General features: G+C 39.4%; 2 protein-coding genes across 2 annotated transcripts; one reads left to right on the top strand and one right to left on the bottom strand.

Annotated features, from left to right (window-relative positions):
- The first annotated feature begins 330 nt into the window (after window positions 1-330).
- On the top strand, window positions 331-17,165 carry acadvl (acyl-CoA dehydrogenase very long chain). Its single transcript, XM_044340818.1, has 21 exons — window positions 331-492; window positions 713-799; window positions 912-975; window positions 3,322-3,393; window positions 3,513-3,585; window positions 3,685-3,749; window positions 3,844-3,978; window positions 4,710-4,854; window positions 5,017-5,146; window positions 5,301-5,426; window positions 5,553-5,751; window positions 6,894-6,998; window positions 7,394-7,480; window positions 7,993-8,055; window positions 10,557-10,658; window positions 11,185-11,282; window positions 11,896-11,968; window positions 12,213-12,285; window positions 12,887-12,959; window positions 13,272-13,347; window positions 15,314-17,165. The coding sequence occupies exons 2-21, from the start codon at window positions 726-728 to the stop codon at window positions 15,449-15,451; spliced, it is 1,971 nt and encodes a 656-aa protein (XP_044196753.1). The 5' UTR covers window positions 331-492; window positions 713-725; the 3' UTR covers window positions 15,452-17,165.
- Window positions 16,279-22,371, bottom strand: zgc:194312 (uncharacterized protein LOC794943 homolog). The gene is made up of 2 exons (XM_044340819.1): window positions 21,316-22,371; window positions 16,279-18,969 (listed from the first exon to the last, which is right to left on the bottom strand). The coding sequence occupies exons 1-2, from the start codon at window positions 22,254-22,256 to the stop codon at window positions 18,801-18,803; spliced, it is 1,110 nt and encodes a 369-aa protein (XP_044196754.1). The 5' UTR covers window positions 22,257-22,371; the 3' UTR covers window positions 16,279-18,800.
- Between the last annotated feature and the right edge of the window lie 1,253 nt (window positions 22,372-23,624).

Raw genomic sequence — 23,624 nt, 5'->3', positions numbered from 1 at the left:
TTTTAAGTCAGACAGTTTTGTCTTTGGTCTGCCAGTAACCAGAGTCTGTCTGGTAAATAAATGATTATTTTCTTCAGTCCCTGCAGTCGCCTGCTTGTTGTGTCTGCATTTGGGTCCACTTGTCTGCATAACTATGACAATTTGCCTGTTTTCCCATTGGAAATAGGTTAACTTCAAAATATCACTGTCCATGTCACAAAAGCAAAGGCATAAACAATTAGGAAATAACACTTACTACCCAGGAACAAAAACCGTATTGCATAGTGTAATAACCATAGACTGCAGTAATAACTTTGTTCCACAGTCTAACAGTAGATGGCGGTAATGCGCCTGAACGCTGGTTACCACCCGCCATTAAACATAAAAAGAAGCAGCAGAAGAAGAAGACCGGTTGAAAGGAGAAAAAAAAAAAAATCAGTTTAGTGGGTCACTTGGAGGAGCGGTCGACTATTAGCCGGACGTTGAGGACGTGTATTAATATAACTTGCACAGGTATGCAACATAACTTTATTTTCAATCGAAGGAATCCAAATATTTCTGCTACTTTCTGTACAAAGAGTTAAAGTCATTAGTTACAAAACAAACCGACGTCGTTACGTAGCTGCTAGCAACCCGCGACGTTAACTGTTAGCTACGCTCCCTTTTTTTCTGTCATTTGTTTTGTGTCATTTAGCTAATAACGATATATTCTTTTATTTTCATTTTTTTATAGAACAAATATAATCATGCTGCTTCGTAAAGTGAGCCAGTCTTCCTCGCTGTGCGGCACCATCCTCAGGATGCCTCCGGTGCTGTCTGGGTAGGTAACGTTTAAATGTCATTATTGAACATGATTATCTCTTAAGCCAGATGTGATATTTTGCCTAAAAATATGTTTGTAATTATGTGTAATGTCTTGTTTTTGGCTACAGAGGTCAGCGTCAGGTTGTAGCTGCTGTGCAAAACACCCGTCTCTATGCCAGCCAAACCGCTCAGGTACGATCATATTACACAATATAATACATAAATTATACATATAATTTGCTCTTTGTCAGGTTGGTTTGTTTCATGCTGCAGTTTTGCTATGATCTTTAGAGTATGTTTAGTGTTCAGTGGCTGGCTGATATAACGTCGGCATCCCCTCTAGCTGGAAGTAGGGGAAAGTTCACTGGTCACATGACTCTGCTATAAAGGTGACACCATGTATGTGTTGTACACACCAGCGTTAAGGACAGATATATTTACAGAGAAGATGTCATTTATGTAATGTCTTACAATCAGATGGACTCTTAAGTTTCAGAAGTAGAGTATATGTTTGATTCAGCAGCCACATTTATGAGTTTAGGTTTTTTTTTTTTTTTTTGTATTTCTGTCATGTTAAACATTTGGCCCATCCCACACGGGATTACAAAACATGCATCTTCCGGTAACATACATACAAAGCATTTAGAGAAGCATGTAGAAAAAGAAAAACACAAACAAAATGAAACGAGACAAAACCTCACATGAACTGTTAACAGAAAAGGACTATTACATACATACAGCTTATCTCGATAAAGGCCTTTTTATTCTCTTCTCTCAGGTTTTCTCCAAGTAACTGGCTAATTTACATGTTTCATATGTGAACAGTCAACTCAGTCTTTGTGCATTTCCGTCAAAAGTGAATCATTTGTCCGTCATAGTCCGTTTATTTTTTTACCGCTAACCGCACTGTAATTGCAATATAATCTTTGCGAGTAAAAAGCCAATAATTTAGCAATACACCTGTTCTACAAACAGAAACATGTGGAAAAGCAATATATCGATCTGCTCTGTCTGCAGTCTCTCGTCCACCGCTGCTAGCATATTGCTACGAACAAGCTAAAACAAAACTGTCCGTATGTAGTAACTGTTTTAGCTTAAATTGTCACGTATCTTAAAATTTGGATCATTCTTGTAAATTCAGCTGCTGGCGGAGACAAACCAGTCCCCATACCGTCCAGTCAGTGGTAAAATACCAGATCTCAGCTGGGCGTGTAGAGATCTTTGCTTTTTTGACAAATTATATACAACATAATTCTCAGTACCATATTCAATCATAAATATATACAGTTGTGGTTGAATAAAACTATTAACTCTAATATATTTTCTTTTAGTCGACATTTTTTTTTGTATTTTACAAGCATGATTATATGTTTGCAGCATACAGTACCAGTCAAATGTTTGGACACACTTTCTCATTAGAGGAAATGTGAAGGTGTGTCCAAACCTTTGGACAGTACTGTATGTTTACATATGTGGTAACAGATGCTTAATTGCTCTACTTATATAATGTAATTATTTACTGTCAATGTCAGGAGCATGGAGTAATGGTTTTTAGGGCTTTTTTTCCATTATAGATTAATCTGTTGATTATTCTCTTGAATAATTGATTAGATGTTTGGTCTATAAAATGGTGAAAAATGTCGATCACTGTCTCCCCAAAGCTCAACCTCAAATGTCTTGTGGTGGGTATGATGTGTGAGGCTTTCATACTGTTTCCTTATTACTGGCAACTGAAACAGTAAAATATGTAATGAGAACAACTCAACTTCAAATAAAGAATAGTACATTGCTCATGTGTTAGTCTAGAAAAATACACAGTAAAATTGACTTTTGTTTCCCCGGCTGAAAGTAACATGTGACACGCTGTAAGGCTAAGCTGATTTGTGCGATAAACTGTTGGAAACCTTTCATTAACCATTTCCATTTTAAAAATCACCCCAGTATAAACTGTAAGCTGCCCACAGCACTCCCACTCACTGTCACTGGATGACTCAACTTGCTGGCTGTGCCTTCAGTGTCACCTCTCACCTATTTGGGCCTTGAGATCAGTCATTTGGGCGTCTTACCAAACCGATGCCCTTACTGGAGTAGGAAAAACTTTGACTCATGTTTTCTTTGGCTCATAAAACTGGCTTTAGATCACCGTACGTGAACGACGAAGAGCACGCTGTCTGCATGTTTACCTTTGTCCTGCTGATGCTTTTTTATTTAACTTATGTAATCAGCTTTCTTCAGATAGGGCACTGAAAGTGGCAGAGAGCTGAAATATCTGTCCTAAAGTGTCTTTTTTTCCCACTTTTAATCAGATATTTTGTCTCAACCTTGTTGTTTATTTAAAGAATGTACAGTATGCTTTCACCTTTTGTTGTTAAGTTAAACCACTGGAGGTCAGCAAAAACAAGATTACCAGGGGATGTTAAGTTATTCTTGAAGCTTCAATTTCTTACAAAGATACTTAATGCTGCTTCTTTACTGATGCGACTGTTTTTGACAGCTTTTTCTCACTTCTCTTGAATATCTCTGTCTTGCTCTCTTTAGGCGGTGCTGGACAAGCCAGCAGCAGTCGGAAGTGACGCTGCCTCTAAAGCTGAGAAGGCGACAGTCGCTGCTGTAGGTTATTTCTCTAAATATGTTTAATAATTATATGTGAGATCATGTTATCATTTCTCTCCTATAACAGTGCGTGCTGTGACGCAAGCTTAACTATGTTTGACTTTGTTTTCCCACAGGAATCCAAATCATTTGCTGTCAGCATTTTCAAGGGGCAGATCGCTACTCCTCAAGTGTTTCCCTTCCCCTCAGGTAAGGATATTAATGAGGATATTAATGTATATTCAAAAATTTGCCAATATTTAATCAAAAAGGTGTGTATATCTGACATTTCTCTTGTCTGTGCCGTAGTTTTGAACGAGGAGCAGGATCAGTTTCTCAGAGAGCTCGTGGGACCTGTTAGCAAATTCTTTGAGGTAATCATAAACCTCTTTGAGACCTCCTGATAAATTTGCCTAACCTCCTTCTTAATCACCTGTCACCCTCCATGTTTCTGCTTCCCGTCGGCAGGAGGTGAACGATCCCGCCAAGAACGACGCGTTGGAGAAGGTGGAAGATCACACCATGGAGGGCATGAAGGAGATGGGTGCCTTCGGACTGCAGGTGCCGGCTGATTTGGGTGGCCTCGGCCTCTCAAACACACAGGTATGTCAGCTTGATTAGCTTTAGGGATAATTACTCTGAACACATTATAGGGTTTTTCCACTAGCCCAGGTTGGTCCACTTAAGCTGCTATGATCCTATTCGCTGGCAGGGCAGACCGCAGCCAACCCGTGACGACCCCCCTTCTCCTCCTCCTCAGACAAGCAGCGTGCTGTGAGACTCAACTCGTGTGTCTGTACTGGAGACCAGAAAGAGAAAGCTGTTATTTAAAAGTCTGTGTTTTCAGCTCTCAGTACTTTTGTAGCGTCTAACTGAATTTTTGCGGTTTAAAGTTTAGTTTCTCTCCTGCATTCCTGTTTGCACGTTCAAATATCTGCTTTATTTTACTGTTTTGCTGATGGCTTACAGCTGTATCGGAGCCGCGTTAAGTTCCAGCTGATGAAAAAACTAACATTTAAATGATGAAAATGTGAAGAATTTATAGATGATGAAACGTGTTTGTAACCCAATTAGCGGCGCGTCGTTAGCGGTGCTATTCTACAATAAAAACAGGTCGACACAACAAGATCTGGAGATATTTGTTCGGCAAATCATGCCAGGAGGAAGTACACAAGCAGAAACAGTCGACTCTAGTGCTGCCAGCATGGTTCGGGGTGACTACCCCAAAAACAATGTGAAAACACCTTTAGTAAACACTTTTTTTTATTTGTTCAGTGTGTGAGACAGCTGGGAACGCAACCAGTCTAACGTGATAACATCGATCTATCTCACAGTACGCTCGACTGGTTGAGATCGTCGGCAGTCACGACCTGGGTGTCGGCATCACTCTAGGTGCCCACCAGTCCATCGGCTTCAAGGGCATTCTGCTTTTCGGAAATCCGGCCCAGAAGGAGAAGTACCTGCCTAAACTCGCCACAGGTAATCTGGATTGACATGCATCAGCAAACAAGCTTATTAATGTATTTATTTATATTTCTCCACCCAAAGAAAAAGTACAAACAAAAATATTCATTGTACCATAAAGGAACGTAATCTAATGAAGGAAAGAAATATTTCTTGACTGTTTGTTGGTCCGTCCAGGTGAAAACATCGCCGCCTTTTGCCTGACTGAACCGGCCAGTGGTTCGGACGCCGCCTCCATCAAAACCACCGCGGTACAGTCGCCCTGCGGACAGTACTTTACTCTCAGCGGAAGCAAGATCTGGATCAGGTGAGGGCACAGCTGAACTACATCTGATCAAAGCGTTTTGGTACTTTGACCACAAGCTGGCAGCATTGTACAATATGTTGACAAGGTAATGGTGTCAACATATTGTATTGTATCGTCTCTTCCTAATCTGTTTTTTTTTTTTTCCTCCTGTCAGCAACGGAGGTCTGGCTGAGATCTTCACAGTGTTCGCCAAGACCCCTATGAAGGATCCCAAGACAGGGGAGATGAAGGACAAGATCACAGCGTTCATCGTGGAGAGGAGCTTTGGCGGGGTGACACAGTGAGGATACTTTTTTCCTTTACATCGTTGACCTTTTTTTTTTATCACGCGATTATTTATTTTTTTCTTTAAATCTCACTTTTTTTCCCACTTTTTTATTTCTTCACCCCACCTTCTCGCTCGCAGCGGGCCTCCCGAGAAGAAGATGGGCATCAAGGCCTCCAACACGGCCGAGGTCTACTTCGATAACGTTCGCGTGCCAGCCGACTGCGTGCTGGGCGAGGTGGGCGGAGGCTTCAAAGTGGCCATGAACATCCTGAATAACGGGAGATTCGGCATGGCGGCTGCCCTCTCCGGCACCATGAAAGGAGTCATCAACAAAGCTGTGAGCAACACGCCTCTAGATCCATACAAGTAGACAGGAAGAGAGTAAAGTGTGAGCTCTTCTTATAATTTGGAACCTAAAACTTCCATGTAGAGCTTTTATGTGTGTTTCCCACTGTCTCTTATCTGTACTGTCTTTGTGACTCCCCCTCTTTTTAATCATATGTTTAACTCATAGGTGGTGGGAAATTCCCTATCTGATAGTTCGATCTGGCCTTTGTCTGTAATGCAACTTCCTGCTGCAGAGTCAGATGTCTGTTTTCTTAGAACATTTTCACTTCTCAAGAACAGCACAGTGTCACACGTTAAGTTCACACCATTAACGTTCCTCTAAATATTTATTTTGTCGTGTCAGTATCAGAGTAATTGAAGAAAGTGTTTTTATAAAAATAAACGTGACCAGTATTTGACTTTAAGGTGAGTTGCAGCAGGGACAGACTTACCTCATGTGCTGAGAAACATGAGTCAACCTGTTTGATAGTTTCATCATCAGAAAAGTATGGGGCAGAAGGTTTGTGTCTTTTGTGTTTGTTTGTTTGTTTGTTTTTTGATGAAAACACTTCCAACGTGTGCCACAAATTTTACCTGTTCAATATCAGCCCGGCCATTTCTGTGTTTACTGCACATGCAACGTAAGTGCTAGTCAGAAAACGATTCTTGCTGTTCCGTACGGTGTAATCGATGATTTTGATGATTGATGCAATGTGGTTTGTAACTTACTCAGTGGTTCAGCTTGTTTATAATTCACACTGGTGCAACGCAGCACTTTTTAACTGGTTGAACTTTTAAAGGTGGCAGTTTCACTTCAGTTGCTTACCTTTTTTTAGATCATGTTTCATTTCCAACCAAAACAACAGTGTGGTTGTTCTGTGATCTTTGTTTGACATCATTACATTGTTCGGGCCCCTCTGCATACTGACCCACAATCTCACCAGGATTTCCGCCTTTTGCACAAAAGCCAGACGGCCATAACATTTCAACGAGGACTCCAAATATGTGTGTGTATGTATGTATGTATGTGTGTGTATGTATGTATAGAGAGAGAGAGACAACCTGCAACAGAAACTGTCTGGCAATGTTGCACACGAGCTGTTAATATAAACGACGTGATAGCAGCTTTCACTCTCTCCCCCTTTTCACCAGGTGGATCATGCAGCCAACAGGACCCAATTTGGGAACAAGATCCACAACTACGGAGCCATCCAGGAGAAGATGGCTCGCATGGCAATGCTGCAATATGTCACTGAGGTCAGATTTAGTGTCTTTCTACTTGTACCCAGCTCTGATTTTACATTTATTTCAACCATCCTTTCACAAACAAATCACCAGTGCTGATTCTGGCTAAAATAGTGTGGAGCTAAACACCGACCGTATCTTACAACATCAGCCATCACTTCCTGTTATACCCTTAAACAGCTGCAACAGCAATAATCGTCCATCTCGCTGGGTGATATGTGGCACAAAGCATGTTGATTTCCTGCCTAACAAATATCTTTTGAGCATAAATGGTATAATTCTTACTACCATTATTATTATTACTACTACAATATGAATAGTAATATTGAAACTTTCAGTAGCACAGATGGAAAAGATATATTCATGCTTACCTAAATAAAAAAAAATTCTTCTGTGTCTTCTTGCAGTCAATGGCCTATATGATCAGCGGCAACATGGACAGCGGAGCAACTGAGTTCCAGATAGAAGCTGCCATCAGCAAGATCTTTGCCTCTGTAAGAACTTTTTAGTAGCACTCTTTGATTGGTTTAATGCTCCAGAGGTGTAAATATAATGCCCGGTTGACTGTGTTTAATTGCCTTTTATGTCAGCTGTTATGGTTAGCAGGGAGCCTTTTGGAATATGCAGTTTTCTTGTGGTGTCACTATTATAATTAATAACTTTTAGGCAGGACTGTATGTAAACAACAACATCTTTACTGTAACTTTATAACCAGTACATCAAGGCTCATGAGGGCGATTGTTAATGATAACCGTACCATCTCATTCATGAGAGTAAAGAAGGCTTTATGTTTGTAGTATTAATGCAACTCAGATTATGGTGTGTCATACAGAAATGTGATTAAGTCACTTCGTCGCTCCTCTTTCACAACATCGATGATGTTCTGCATTCTGTGGAAGTCTGAAGAGAAAACTCAGGAAGTTGATGCCTCAAGGCCTGTTTGTTTAAAATAAGATGACTTAGCAGAGTGAAATCACTTTTTTACATCTTTTTAATATTTCGACAGGAAGCAGCATGGACTGTGACAGACGAGTGCATTCAGGTCATGGGCGGCATGGGTTTCATGAAGGTGAGTTCAGCTCAGTTGGCATCCTAGAACAAACAAACCAGTTGAAAACCAAAAAAGCGAGAGCAGTTTGCATTACTGCCTGTTAGAATTATTATTGGTTCTGCCATATACAGTGTACACAAATGTATTGACAGTATAAAGTATTTATGTTGTGATCTTTAAGCTGGGATAAGTGAGCACCTGCTAATCTGTACGCTTTTCTAGAAACCGGGGAACTTTTTTAGTAATTGGATCTAGATTTAAACTGTAGGGTCTACAGTTCCTGGGCTGTTTTCATTTCCATTTATTAATTTTAGCAGATACTTTTGTCCAAAGTGATGTACAAATGAGGTCAAATATATATAAGCTATAGTGCTGTACTCACTGGCCCCAAAAAAAGTCCCTCTTCTGTTTATAAAATGGACTCAGCGCAGGAACGTTTTCAGGAACCCTGGAACCATTTTAGAAATTTATAAACTTAACTTGTGTTTTGACTACAGGGTCTTAATATCTCCTGGATCTAAATAATTCCCTTCCTTTTAAGATAGTATTTTCACATTCAAGGGACTATTGGAGTTGAGTTTGCGGCTCTGAACCATCGCTCACTGAAACACGAACGGGAGAGTCTGCAACAACTCGTGTACAGCATTCAGTCACACTCTCGACTAACAATATTTGCTGGTAGTATCTATATTAGGTGTGACGGAACATTTCTTGTCATTACTACCGACTTTAAAGCGATCGAGAGCAAGAAAAAGTAAACGAGAGATAAAACAAGATCACATGCAAAAATTTGTGTCACTAATAAAACAGTTTTTATTACCGGTCTATTTGCAGAGTCTTAATGGTACCACAGTTTTGGCTCAAACTCAAACTACAATATGCAAAAGAGACTTTTTGTTCCTGGTTTATTTTCTGGATCTTCTCAGTTCCTGGTACTATTGTCTGATAGAGGTTGTTTTTCCTGTTTTACATCATCACTCTAATATTATTTAACTACATTAAATAATGTGTTCGAACAATATTTGCAGCCAATATTGACTTGAGCTTGATGTTTACTTAAAAGCTTATTTCTACATCAGGTGTATATGGATCAGTGGCAAACTGATCTGAATCAACTTAGTTGTTGTTGTCAACGCTGGCTTATGTCATCACATAAGATAAGAGCGCAGTGAAAGAGGCTCTACCTTTTTTGTTGTTTCACAGAAGAAACATGGACAATACAGCGCATATATGGCAGCAAAGTCTTGGTTTGTGAGTGTGGTATTGAGTCACACAGTTAGTACATGTGAGACACTGCTCAGTTATGAAACCGCATAGATGGTTTTCTCAGGGAAGCAAACCAACCAGAAGTTCACCAGAATAGGCCGGTATAAGCTAGTCGAAGATATGGGGGCGAAGTGAAGCTATGTAAACAATAATGTTGCTTCGTCTTAAAATAAACCAGAGAATATACCACTTCTTAGGCGGATGTCTTACACTTACAGGTTCCTAATACAGTGGAAAGTATGCCGGGTCATGGAGCAACACTTTGAAGCTCTTAACTGCAGAGGTGGAAACTGTGGTGCAAATTCTCCTCTGTAGTCGTTTTAAAGGGCACAGACACAATTACCTGTACAGTTTAACTCAGTTTAACAGCAGCACTAATTCACACAGGACTGACTTAGAGCCTGATTTTTTAAGCTCCACTCATGTTCTTATCGTAGGCTGTTACACTGATCTGAGAGATTTTTGCAGTCGTTTCTGTAATTTTATCTGCTTCTGCTGTGTTTCTACTAGTGATTTGTGACATTAGCAATGAATTGTTTTAAAGGAAGAGGGTTTATAACATTTTGACTCAGAGTTTCATTTTACCAAACAAGCAGATTCAGAGGTAGGGATGAACAATTCATCGAATTTTTATCGAAATCGCACTTTGGCTTCCAGCAATTTTCAAATCGCGTGAGGTGCGATATTAGTTAAAGGTGAAACATGCATCAAAATACCATAAAATAAATATTGTTGTGCTGCAGAGATGTACTGGCCTACACATCATATTTTACAGACTCAAGAAAACATCTTTGTTTGGTGCAGATCCTCTCAAAAATCACATCTTAATCATTTTAATGGTTTTTCAATTAAAATGAGAATAATTAAATAAAATCATCATTCCCTCTAATCGTGCAAATCATATCACAGTTGCAATATCAGTCAAAATAACCGCAATTAGATTTTTTTTTTTTTTTCGGAATCGTTCAGCCGCAGTCAGCAGTGTGCCCCTGTACATTTTCATTTCTGCTGTTCTGGTCAGAAAACATGAACAATGTCTTACACATGCAGAATTTAAAAGCTAGAACATCTCTGTTCCGGTTTCCGTCTGGCGTTTTTTTTTTTTTTTTTTTTTCACTACCTTATTTGAACTTATCAGAGAGGCTAAGCTCAAAATGTCTTGTAAATGTAAGATATGATTAAATATGCATATTGGCTAATGCTAGTCGCTCAAGTAGAAACTCATCATCATCTCTCTGTATCTGTTTCCACAGGACTCCGGAGTGGAGAGAGTCATGAGGGATTTGAGGATTTTCCGCATCTTTGAGGGCACGAACGACATCCTCAGGCTTTTTGTGGCCCTCAACGGCTTCCAGGTAAAATCTCTCTCTTTTTTTTTTTTTTTTTTGTGATATTGCTTTTCTCACACTCAGCATGCTGTGATGTGATAATGCCTGCGTGGACAAAACACAAACATGCAGTAGAGAGGAAGTCATTTCTGTACTTCCTTAGATAAGATAATCTTTTATTAACCTCACAACGGGGAAAGTTTGAGCGTCGCATAAGCAAAGACACAATAGCGAGACGCATCGGTTAATAAAAGCAAGATACAATAAACAAGGTAAAGGACTCAGTGGTTGAATTCACATTATTGTGCATGAGCAATATTGCTATTGCACAAGTTGGTATACACCGACACGGCACACGAGTAATTTTGTCACTTTTGGTGCATGTGGTTTACTGGGAGTGGTGTTGATTGTAAATTCAGCAGCTGGAAGGTGGGACCTGCGGTATCTCTCCTTCACACGCCGCGGGTTAGGCAGCCTGCCACTGAAGGAGCGAAACATTCACACTTGTGATGGATAATATTGCATCTGTCTCGTTCTTCTTCTTCTTCTCCAGAATGCTGGTAACCAGCTGAAGGGCTTACAAAAGGCCCTGAAGAACCCTCTGGGCAACGCCGGGCTTCTTGCAGGAGAAATCACCAAGAGAGCCAAAAGGTTGCATCATAAACACACACACACACACACACACACACACTTCTCTCTTTCTCTCTTCCGTCTGGGTGACAGGAAGTATAAACTGCTGTAGCTGACTGTGGGACTTCCCTCGACATGCAGAATACATGATGAATGCAGTTTATTAATCTATTGTAAATAGGCTGCATTTCTAGTCTTCCGCCCAATCAACGTGCTGTACACCACAAGCCACATTCACACACACACATTCACACGCTGATGGTAGAGCCTCTGGGAGTAATTTGGGGTTCAGTATCTTGTCCGAGGACCCGCTCTACCTCCTGAGCCACAGCCGTCCATTATTTAAATGACACTTATCTCCTTTGTGATGCCACTCGGTTGCAGCAAGCATCTGAGCAGAAGCAGCTCCATCCTGCCTAAAAGCCACAATTTTTTTTTAAAAAGAGGTTTTAGATTTCAAAATATCAGCCATGTAATTGTTTTGGGTCATTAACGCTGGTAAAACGCCTCTAATCGTACACCAAAATTGAGGCTAAACGGATCAAGTTTAGACACTAATTGAGGACATTGGTTAATTTATTTATACTTCCTCAGTCATGTTGCGGTAACAGTGTCCTTTCTGTTGTGTTTGCAGGAAGGCTGGTTTGAGCACAGGTCTGACTCTGCAGGGAACCGTTCACCCCGAGCTGGCACACAGCGGCGAACTGGTGTGTTAAATGTTCTTTTTATACACTTTCCAGTTTAGCCGTTTATTTTAGGGGCTTGCCCAAAGCAGCTTGGACCAAGTGAGTGGGTGTCCAGATGTCAGCGAGAGATGGTAGAACAGTTGTGATTTTTGGTGATATTATTTAACTGCTACGGTACTTTTTTTTTTTAGCCCCAAATTACTTATACACACCTTTTATTTTGAACGGCACCTATCACCCTCTGACTTTAGTTTCTGCTTTCTAGACAGTTAAAGCCATCGAACAGTTCGGAGCGGTCATTGAGGAGCTGCTGATCAAACACGGCAAGAAGATTATTGGTGAGTGTGAACATGTTAGGTGGAGAAAAACTCCGTGGGGGCTGTGCACATTTCTAAAAAAAAAAAAAAAAAAAAAAAAAAAATCCCCATTCGGCACCTTTTTTCACTTTTTAGGGGGAGATGGACAGGCGTGTTGAGTCATTTCAGACATTAAGCGATTTCTTTTTGAGTCTTGAAGAGCAGAAATCGAACCCATTAGCTTAAACGGAGGAAAATTATGACGTGTCAACAGAAAGTCATGCACTTTAGGTTTATCACCAAGTATAACATGTCCTTTACAGCTGCAATGATTAATTGATAAGTTGATCAACAGAAGATTAATCAGCAACTATTTTGATAATCAAATATTTGGGGTTTTATTTCTTTCTTTCTTTTTTTTTTTTTTTTTTTTTTTTTAAGCATAAATACCCAAATGTGACAACTTGTCAGATGTGAAGATTTTGTGGTTTTCTTTGTCTTCTGTGATGATAAGATGAATATTTTTGGCCTTAGTCAGACAAAACAAAACATTTGATGTCAGGCCGTGATGTCAAATATCACATCGTATGTTTTATCGGCAATATGTTTGTGATAATTTGATTCAATTATTTCCCTTTTGCAGACGAGCAGTTTGTCTTGAAGAGAGTGGCAGACTGCGCCATTGATCTGTACGCCATGATTGTCGTCCTGTCCAGGTATGCAAACGTTAAAAAAAAAAAAAAAAGAGCAAAATCATGTCATGCTTTGTTTTCTCTGACCCTATTACATTCGCATCACCCCCCCCACACACACACATGCACACACACACACACACTTTCATACACTGCCTCTCTAGCCACACATTCCCACTCACTTTCTCAATCATCTACTTTTCTTCCACATTCATACACCTACACAGCCTAAAGCGACATGTCTTTCTTTTTTTTTCTTCTTCTTCATCTTCTTCTTCTTCTTCTTCTTCTTCTTCTTCTTCTTCTTCTTCTTCTTCTTCTTCTTTTCGTTTGCAGGGCTTCACGCTCTCTGAGTCAAGGCCACGCCGCAGCTCAGCATGAGAAGATGCTGTGTGAGACCTGGTGTATGGAGGTAAGATCCTCTTCAAAACCACACACACACACACACACACACACTGACACAAATATCTGTGTGAATTTAAGATTTAAAGAAAAAAAAAAGAAGGTGTTTCAGCTGTTTTCTCAACATCAATATTAGAAACTACTAACTAATAAATTACTTAATAAAAATAACTTGCTTATAGAAATGGGTTGATATTGAAAAGAGTAAAATATGAATGTAATATTTGATGTTTGTGTAACGGGGGATTATCTTCTCTGACTATATTAACCTCATAGTTTATAACGCCCCCGTTAAGTCTCTTAGGTCGCTGATAATAGTTACAGCCTACAGTCTCTGCGTGTTTTTTTGGGGTTTTTTTGCCTGCAAGCATTTCAGGGTCTGGAGGATACAAGCCCCGTCTCAGTGAAACTATTTAGTATAAAAAAATCATAATCAAAGGAAACTTATAATACCTTTTTATAAAACCGTTAAATTACAAATTACAGGGCCAACAGTCTAACTTTGACCAGGAAAGATTTACTATATTACAAATTACACAAAGACACTATTGATACAGATTTATCAGTACACATAGATAATCACTCTGTCAATATAGTTATAATTAGTAATAAAGTCTCTCTCAGATTGTCTATACAGTAATATTTACAGGTTTCCATTTAACAGTCACACAATCACCCGGGGGATACAAGCCCGATCTGACTTGTTCCCCCGGTGCATTATAGCTGCATTGTTGCCGTGGATACTGTGTAGCCAAGTATTAAATATAAGATAACAGCATAACAATATGACATACACCTCACAACTATTAAATAAAGGTAAAATTACTACATTGTGACTGTTAAAAGCTCAAATTATGTATTTAATGTAACATGCAAGAGGCGTATGTTACATCTGTATTAATATACATCCATGTCATTTCATTAGTTGGCTAGTTGGAATATGTGTCACCTTTTTAAGACCAGAAAAAAAAAAAATGTCAAAGATCCCCTTCAGACATGTTTCACAATACAGAAAATGCTCCGCTTTGGATAAAAAGGCTCTATTTCCTCATTAAAATCCTAAAACCAGACCTCTCCTACTTCCTCATTAATATCAAACTTTCCTCTTTCAGCAGAAGAAAGTAAAAACAGACTTGCGGACACATAGTGTTACTCAAACATTCAAGTGAAGTAACAACACATTTTTGAGTGGAGCGGGATTTTAAACCTAGAGCATATCTCGTCACATCAAAGTACTGGTTCAAGGAATACTAACCTACTTCTGTTTTAGCGATTATCTGGGAGGGGCAGTTATATTTCTCGACAAGAAATGAGAGAGTCACCATGGAGAAAAAGGCCTGACATGTTAGATAAAAATTCAACATAACTGACATCAAGTTAAACAAAATTACAGACAGTTAAAATGACTTTTTATTGCAGGTTTTTGCCTGTTTGGATTGAATCATCTGTTATTTTAAGAAGCATAATTTTTCAGAAACTGATATACTTAGTAATGGAGATTCTTCTAATATCAGTTCAAACAGCTGCCATCTAGTTTCAGTTTGTAGGCAGCTCTGAAAAGTTAAGATCAAACAAATTCAAACTAACACCTTTTTTTAAGTCATTTGAATGCAACCCACTCAGTCAAACCCAAACTAGCTTGTAGAAGTGACATTGTAACGTGAGGAGGCAGTTACATTTCACAAACTCAGCAAACACTCTGACCTTTATCTGATTAATTTGTAATTTTTTTTTTTTTCCTAGTGTACAATCTAAAATATTTCCTCACATCACTCGTTTGTTTGATGTGGTTTGATGATGTGATTACACTCAGCAGGATGTGCCGGTTTTCAAAATATAACTTATGGTTTTTTTTTTTTTTTTATGGTTTTGTTTCACACTGTGTCAGCTCTTGATGAATTATTTAGAGATGTTCCACCAGTTTTTAAGAGAGAAACCTTCTGAGCTCAGTTTCTGTTAAAACCTCCATCCATCAGGCCTACGAGAGAGTCATACGGGACATCAAGACTCTGCGCTCCGGCGAGTCCAGACAACTCTTCAAGAACCTGCGGGCCATCTCTACGGCGGTGGTGGAGAACGGCGGGGTGGTCTCTCCTCACCCTCTGGGTTTCTAAGCACACTACGCTTCCCGTATCCTGATGTCTGCTCTTCTGTTTCCATTTTTCTTTTTTTTTCCACTCTTCCGGATCCCTAACCTGCTTCTTGGTCATGTTCACCAAGTCCCCTCATACATTTTTTATTCATCAACTTTACAGCTCCATCACACATCAGTGCCCTTTTTATCCGCTCTGTATAATTAAGCTTTCATGCGTGAATTCGATTGATAAGCGATTTTGCTGCCGTGGGGGGGGAAACCTGTTTTTCATTCACATCGTTTATTTATTTAATGCTGATGACAGGTTGTAGCTGTCAGAATATCATCGTTTTAAACTTCAAGCATGAAAAACTCAAACTGAATTTTAAGGTTGAGTTGAATGGAAAGTAAAAATCATGAAAATTAGTCAATGGGTTTAAAAAAAAAAAAAAAAAAAATCACTATTTCCTCAAATTGTTCAGCCCATCTATCACCTGCATTTAACAACCATTGATGACTGAATGTCTTTAATGATCTTTTGATTTAATCTGTTGAAACTTTACTAAGTTACAGTGTTTTTTTTTTTTCTTTTTCCGTTGATTAAACATAAATACAACAACATCAATGCAACTTTAGATAGGCCAGTCAATGAACAAATTTGTGATTTAATTTATTCACAAAAAGTATTTCAAAGGACTGATTTATTATTTTTTTTCCTTTTAATTTCTTCACATATCTCCACTGTGTTCAAATGTATATAATGGTGTGGTGTTTATGTACATGATGCCTTTTCTGCATGTCAAGCTCACTCAGTGCTCATCACGATAAACATTAACGTCCGGAGCAAAAACCTTTTTGCCTTACAAACTGATCCGCAGATGCTGTTCAGACTCCCTGCTGCGACTTTTAGTCATAACACAAAAACCAGTGTGCAGGTCAACATCATTCTTTACTAATAGCTGTCACATTAACGACCTAAGAATTTTATTTTCTCTGCTAAAAGGTAGCAGGCATCATTAACTGTAATTGTACAAAATTAACCATCGGGCTTGCAAACCTGGTTTTTAAATATTTTTAACAAATAGCTGTAATTTACAGACATCAGGGTTGTGTACATATAATGGTGGTACTTTAATAATAAACAGGTAAATATATACTTATGAAAAGTTTAAATTGTGTTAAAGCATCCATAAAACCTAAATCATGTCTGCACATTTTTTTTTTTGCCTCGCCATGATTTGTGTTGTGACAAACAACGCCTGCTGCTCAGTCAGTAACCGGTTGTCTGAATGCTGAATGTGCATGTTGGGTGATTTAATAAGAGGTAATATGATAACGTGACTTTAAAGGGAATATACAGTATGTTTTGGTAGAATGACAGTGTTTTTGCAGATCTTCTTTGAGAGTTTTGGTTTAATAAAGCAGTTACCCACTGGGATAAATCTGTTCAACTGTCTAGCCGTTTATCTGTCAAGCCGACACCGGTGAAAGCAATGGATGTCCTTATTACTTTAATTTATTTGTGCCGCCCATTTTTCTGTCTTTAAGCCTGAATATTGTTGCAGTACAGCTGTTGCCTCTGTTTAAATCCAGATCCTTAAAACATTTTGTCTCCATATCTGTGAATGTCGCTTTTAAACAAGCCAAACTACACTTTCTGGTTTCCTTAAACTCTTCTTGTAAAAGCTTTTGTAACCTGTATAAAAACAATTACATGTTGTAAGCTCAGCAAAAATAAAAAAAAATTCCATCGACGCATTATTTTCTAACACCCTTCCCGCCAAAGTTGCTTCCTATTTCTGTTGTATTTTAAATAACCTGCAACTTTGGTTTCACTTCTGCAGCCTCAAGGCTAAAGCACTGAAGAGGGATGCCAGTAAGTACTTTTTGCCACTAGATGCCTGGCGGTGCATAAATGCTGCTGTCAAATAAAAACAGGAACCTCTTCCTGCCTTTATATACACATTGACTCTTGGTGTGTTTGCGCTGTGGGTGCTAGACACAGACACGCTCAGGGCTGTGGTTAAACGTTGAGAATTTCCCCTGCATGTGTGCCTCTATATGACTGAAAGAGTAACTGACAAGCTCAGCAACAGTCATTACCTACCTGTAGACACTCCTTGCTGATTATATAATTTCCCCTTATTTAGTAGTGGTAAATATTGAGAGAGGAAGCATTAAAGCAAACAACTTTGCTTTGTGAAAGTTGGGGTTTTTTAGGACCTTTGTTCTTTCTCCAGAAGGGACACTTAGCTCAGAATCATGTATTGCTCTTTTAAAATGTTTTATTTAATACATTCAGCCTCATAATCTATTTAAAAGGACAAAATTGACCAAAATATATTCTTAAATTAATTCTGTAGAATTGTATGTGTCCAACTAGTAGAGGAAGTTAGGAGTTACAGCTTATTTTAACATTCACTTAGCTGGAAATGACACATGCAAATACACTATACGTTCTGTGCTGCACGTGGAGAAAGCGCACACACTTGCACCTGTTTATGTTTGTGAAGAACAATTCTGCTCTGGTCTGAGAGGCTTAAGTTGTGAGATTAAAACTGTTAGAATTCACACATGAATAAGTTATTCCTGGAAGGTTATTTACACTTAATTTCCACTTAAGTGTGTCTCGCGTCTCTTGGTGTGAGGGCAGTATCAGATGCGACAAGCTGATATTTTACTGAGATTTGCATGAGCTTTTTTATTTATTTTGGTCTGTACAGTAGATTTGTGGGGAAAAAACATGTAAAAGTTTAATATAAACTACAAAAGTACAAAACTTGAGCTTTCATCAGCGGGTGAAATATGTTTTCTGGAGGGCCGGGTTTGGCCCACAGTCCGCAATTAGCCTCCCACTGATGTATTGCAGACGTGTACATGATTTCAAGGTGCTGAAAGTATTCACGTGAATCAAGATCATTTATACTCCTGATTTTAATATTCACAAAGTTCACAGTTAATAAAAAACAGCATTCACTAGACTATCGATAAGCTTTAGTATATCCTCAGTCCCGGACGTTTTCATCCAGAACGGGGCAGGACTGTTTGTAGCCTTCAGGTCAGAAGTTTTTTTGGTTCCTGGACCAGCCAGGAAAATGTCCATTTTCGAGGGAAGGAACTGCCCATTTTTCTTGAAACCACATTGTTTTCTGCTGTTGGCCACAACATGTGTACTTCCCTTATTTTTAAAAAAAAGGTCAAAAATAGAGCAAAATATAAATATGCTGCTGTCCCTTGATGCTGTACATGCAGGTCTAAATGTGCTCAGGGTGATTCGTCAGACCATTATTTATGTCCAAGGTGGTTCCTTTTAGTCGAGAACACCAGCAACACATCCAAATATGTTCCTGTGGTGATCGGGATCCTTCTGCTGACTTGCTTTTTCCCCATCAGGCATTGTCCTTTTCGCCTTGACATGAGTGCAGGTCATGTGAGGAACTCCTGACTAGAACTGGCCCAGTTTCCTCTTCCCTCTCCTCCTCCTCCTCCTCCTCCTCCTCCTCTGGGACTTGCGGAGTCTCTAAGGAGATGATGGTCTGAGCTGTCAGTGTTCGCTCCCTGAGGGGGGAAAAAAGAGTAAAAAGAACCTGAAATAACTCTGTGTTAAGTGATGAACTCATGCCCGCTTTGTGGTTTCACGTGGCGAAACGTCCTAACACGCTCAAGTTTCCAAAACACTTAAAAGGGAAGTGTTTGCCTTTGAGCTGTGGTTTGATCTTCAAGTCACGTCCATTTTAATTACTCATTCAGTAACAGTAGTACCAGTCATAGTAATATTGAACCTTACGCAAATCAAAGCCACCATAGTGCTATTAGTGATCACGCTTCTTCACAGAATCTGCTCGTCTTTCTCATTGAACAGTTGCGCTCAACGCTTTCCCCCCAATTAACAGTAACTCCTGCAAGATCACAGTGATGTTCCTGCTCATCAAATGCTTATTATTTCTAGTAAGAACATGTCAATCAAGCTTATGTCAATGCTCTTGTGATGAGTGGCTTCAAGTGCATATGACAACTGTTTGTAGTCCAGTTCTCAGATCTAATTGGATGACCTTTTATACCCAGTATATTTAAATTTGATGACTTTTAAGCCAACAAAAATAATGAAAGGATTCAGCTCAGTGTGAAGAAGGATTTGAAAACATTTAGACCTTCATGTTGGGGAAGAATTAAGACAAATTTGAGACTTTCCTTTTTGTGTCTGGTCAATATCTCTGAGGGTTTAGGTTTGTGGGATTGCATCATGACATCTGTATCTCTAAAATCTTTTCTTCAGCTCTACTGTTAAACTGTTCAAACCAAAATGTCTCCTCCTTGACTTGGTTTTAAAATGTGGTTTGGTTTAAATGAATAAAACAAATGAATAAATAACACTTTCTCTGGAACATGCCACAACATGTTATTGGGTTTCTAGTCTGGTCTAATGTTGTTCTCTCATGACGCATCATGACGTGCTTATGAAAAACCATTAATGCGATTAGCATAACACCAAAACACTAATATGTGTTTGAGTTATGGATGGACAGATATGGAGGTTTAGCAGGCAGCAAATAAAGAACAGTGGGCCCAAAATTCCTACCTACACTGCTGATATAATCTATCTGTGTGGCTTATTGCTCAGTTTCCCTTACGAAAAATAAAGTCACATATGAAACCCTACACATTGAACATGTAAAACCACATGTTTATTTTGGATGAACACTTATTCCACACAGTTTTCTCACATCATGTGACTTCATGTGACGATGTTTAATTCAGTGTTTAGTTAAATTTTCCCTCCCATCAGTCATTTTTTCCCATATGCAAGTGAACATATATAAATCTGCATGTGTTTTTGAAATTCAATAGTTCTCACATCAAATTTTGGCACCATTTTAACTAATGGCTTTGTAAATGGTTAATAAATTGTTTATAATACTTTATAGTTCAGTTATAAGCCAATAATGAGAGCTGTCAGGTTTCGAAACATATCTGGCTGTTGTTGATCCTCCTCTAGCAGGACTCTTTTTGGCTCTGACCTTCTGCAATTATTTTATTGACTGTTTATTAATGTTTATAACATGATCAGTTACTGTAAAAACTCTTTCTTAATGACTTCAATCATATATTTCTAACTCCAGATCACTTACTAACTTTTGCTAATGGCCTGTTCAAAGGTCAAGACCCTTTATTAATGACTGTGTGTGACTGCAGAACTGATGTTTATAGCCCTGTGTGAATGACTGATAGGGAGGTTTTCAGCGTGGGAGGCGGGTCTCCCCAGGGGGGCTCCAAACAGTTTCAGGGGAGGCTCAGTGAATAAAAGTGAAAACATTACATTAGTTATCAAAAAATCACGTAGAATAGCCTAAATTTGTGTAATTTGGTTAAAGAGTTAGTTCAGAGATACAGTAGTTTTGGGGGTATTTTACTGTTTTTGCCACTTTCCCAGAGTCAGAAACTAATAAAAGCCTTCAGACAGACCTTTTTATGTATTTGTTGTAGTCTTATGTCAAACAGCATTATTAGGCTTTCTTGGTTCAATTGTTGAGTGTCTATGGGATCAAATAACATAATAATGATCCTATAAGCATCCAGGAATTGATCCAAGCTTTGTCTGAGTGGAGACCCACAGTCTCACACTTTGAAAAGCTCTGACTTAGAGCGTTCATAACAGACTTGATGACATAATAGAAAGTAGGAAAATTATGACCTTTCGTTAATGACTGTTTCCAGAAGGAGAGAATTTTCACACGCTGGCAACCCAAAAGTTGCTCTTTATCCTATCTGATCAATAATTAGTAAATAATTTATCAACCATTCATAAAATAACACATTGCTACAAAGAAAGGGCTCCCTATCAGAAAGTAGTACTTTGACTTCTGTAGTTTAAGTAGAGATAAATGTAAATCCATTGGGACATACCGTGATATGTGTTCGATGTGGGGCCAGTTGGCACGCACAGTCCAGCCGAGCACACGCTTCAAGTATCGGGAACAATAGGGGAACCTGTGACTCAACTGCTCCAGAAGTTCCTCTTTACGCAGCCCGTAAACAACCGGCGCGACGCACTGCGCCAAGCTGAAGAAAGCAAATATAACCACGGCTAACAGTTCTTTGGTCTCCGGCTCAATGGAGTTCTCTGGGTACAGCTTTTTTAGGAAGAAATTCACAAAGTTGGGGAGGATGTAAACAGCCAGTTGTGAGCCGTGCAGCGTGATGGTCCTGCAACCGGCACGGTTGCGCCGATTGAGCACCCCTAAACGCCGTCCCTCCATAAGTATCCTCACATAGCTGTACAGTATGAGCAGCGTGCACACAGCGATGAATAACACTTTCTGCACGTCGCCTTTCTTCAGCTTCTCCCGGGTGCACTTCCCATCATAGTCGGCGTCCGGGCGGAGCAGCAGACTGAAGGGGATGATCAGGGCCACGACCCAGGTGAGCACACCCAGCAGCCAGGGCCAGTGTCCCTTGTTGCTTAAAGAGCTGTAGCGCATGGGGTGGCAAACGGCGCAATAGCGGTCCAAAGCCATCACCGTGAGCGTCAGGAGGATGTTGGAGCCGCTGCTGATCAAAATGGTGAGCATGGCCATGCAGGCGGGACGATCCAGCTCCGCGCGCAGGTGGATCTGGTAGTAGAAGACGCTGCTCATGCCCATGTGAACCAGGGCGGAGACCAGCAGGTGGAAAACCAGCACGAAGCGGGCATGAGTGCGGAGCTGCTCCTCGCGAATTATGGTCCAGTTGATGATGAGGTTGAAGAAAAGCAACACCGAGAAGGACACGGTGGAGACGTAAAAGCGCACGCAGGGGTAGTCATTGTGGTCCTGTGGAAAGGTCGTGTTGTTGTTTGCTGACATCATTCCTCAGCTGGGTTTGGTAGGATTTACAGGACAGTGATGATGGATGTGGTGCTGATGGGAGAGAAAGTTTGTCCGCCGCATGGTCCTCTCTCACTGCTGTCCCACTGAAGACTGACTCAACGCGATCACCAGCTCACTTCTCACCTCTCTCTCTCTCTTTCTCTCTCTCTTTCTCTTTCACTCACACATATACACACTACAGTACAGTCCTGCTCGAGACACTTGAATGACAGTGACTTTTTTCAGTGAATAATGATTGCAATCAATCAAGTAAATGATTAATTGTGATCTTTTTTGTCTTTAAAACAAAGAAGTGATTGATTTTTCTTTAAATTGAGTTGTCAAATGTATTTTTACACAGACACATTTTGTTTAACATGCGTGTCCTAATTACATGTTGCTGCCACCCTGTGTTGTTTGCAGGAATAGCAAACAGCTGGCAGGACTCATTTGTGGAGTCAGAGTTCAGTTAAAGGATCACAATTTCTTTCAAGTTTGTCTTAAAACAACGCCCAGACTCCATAAATGCAAATGAAGGAGTATAATATAAAGATACTGTCGTTGAATGTGATGAGATTATATGTTTACAGGAAACACATTTATGTAGGCAGGAAAATGAGACGGTTAAGAAGTTTGGTTATGCAAATACCTTCTACAGTTCATTCTGCCACGACTGTGGAAGAGGTGTGACCATACTCAACCTAACTTATTGAAATTTGAATGTACTAAAGAAATCTGTGATCATAATAACAATGAATTAATTTTGTATAGCACCTTTCATACAAGCATTGCAGCTCAAAGTGCTTTACAACATAAGAAATTACACGCACCAAGTGCTTCATGTGAAAAAAGACATAAAATGAACATAAACATGTAAAAATAAAACAACACCATTAATGTAACGTGAGATGGAAAACAAAACCCACTTGATCTCTGAAACCATAAACATAACACATCCTCCCTTTTCCCAACGGACGCAGACTAACCACCAATCTTGATTAAGTGATAAGGAGGGAAGATAAATTATTGTGAAAGGAACACTGGGAAAATAAAAAAGTGACATTGGTTAATGTTTATGCCCCACTTAACAGTGAAAAACTTTTTGGAGAGAACTGCATCCCTCTAAAAAGGATTACACACATTACTCAGCTCCTAATAAAAGTTATGCCAGAACTGACTATATTTTTATGAATAAACGTTGGATCTGTGGTTGAAGAGATAAGAAAAGACAGATGAAAATGATAATGGGGAGTTTTGTGGGATGTTCTTAAAGCAGTCATGGGAGGAAAGCTTATTACTAAGACGGCATCTATCAAAAAAGCTAAATAAGAAGCTTATAAGAAGGAAAAGGAAAAACTGCTTGAAACT

This window comes from Thunnus albacares, chromosome 22, assembly GCF_914725855.1.
Source record: "Thunnus albacares chromosome 22, fThuAlb1.1, whole genome shotgun sequence".
Taxonomy (NCBI): domain Eukaryota; kingdom Metazoa; phylum Chordata; class Actinopteri; order Scombriformes; family Scombridae; genus Thunnus; species Thunnus albacares.
Note: the sequence above shows the minus strand (reverse complement) of the source record. Positions and strands in the feature narration are given on the sequence as shown.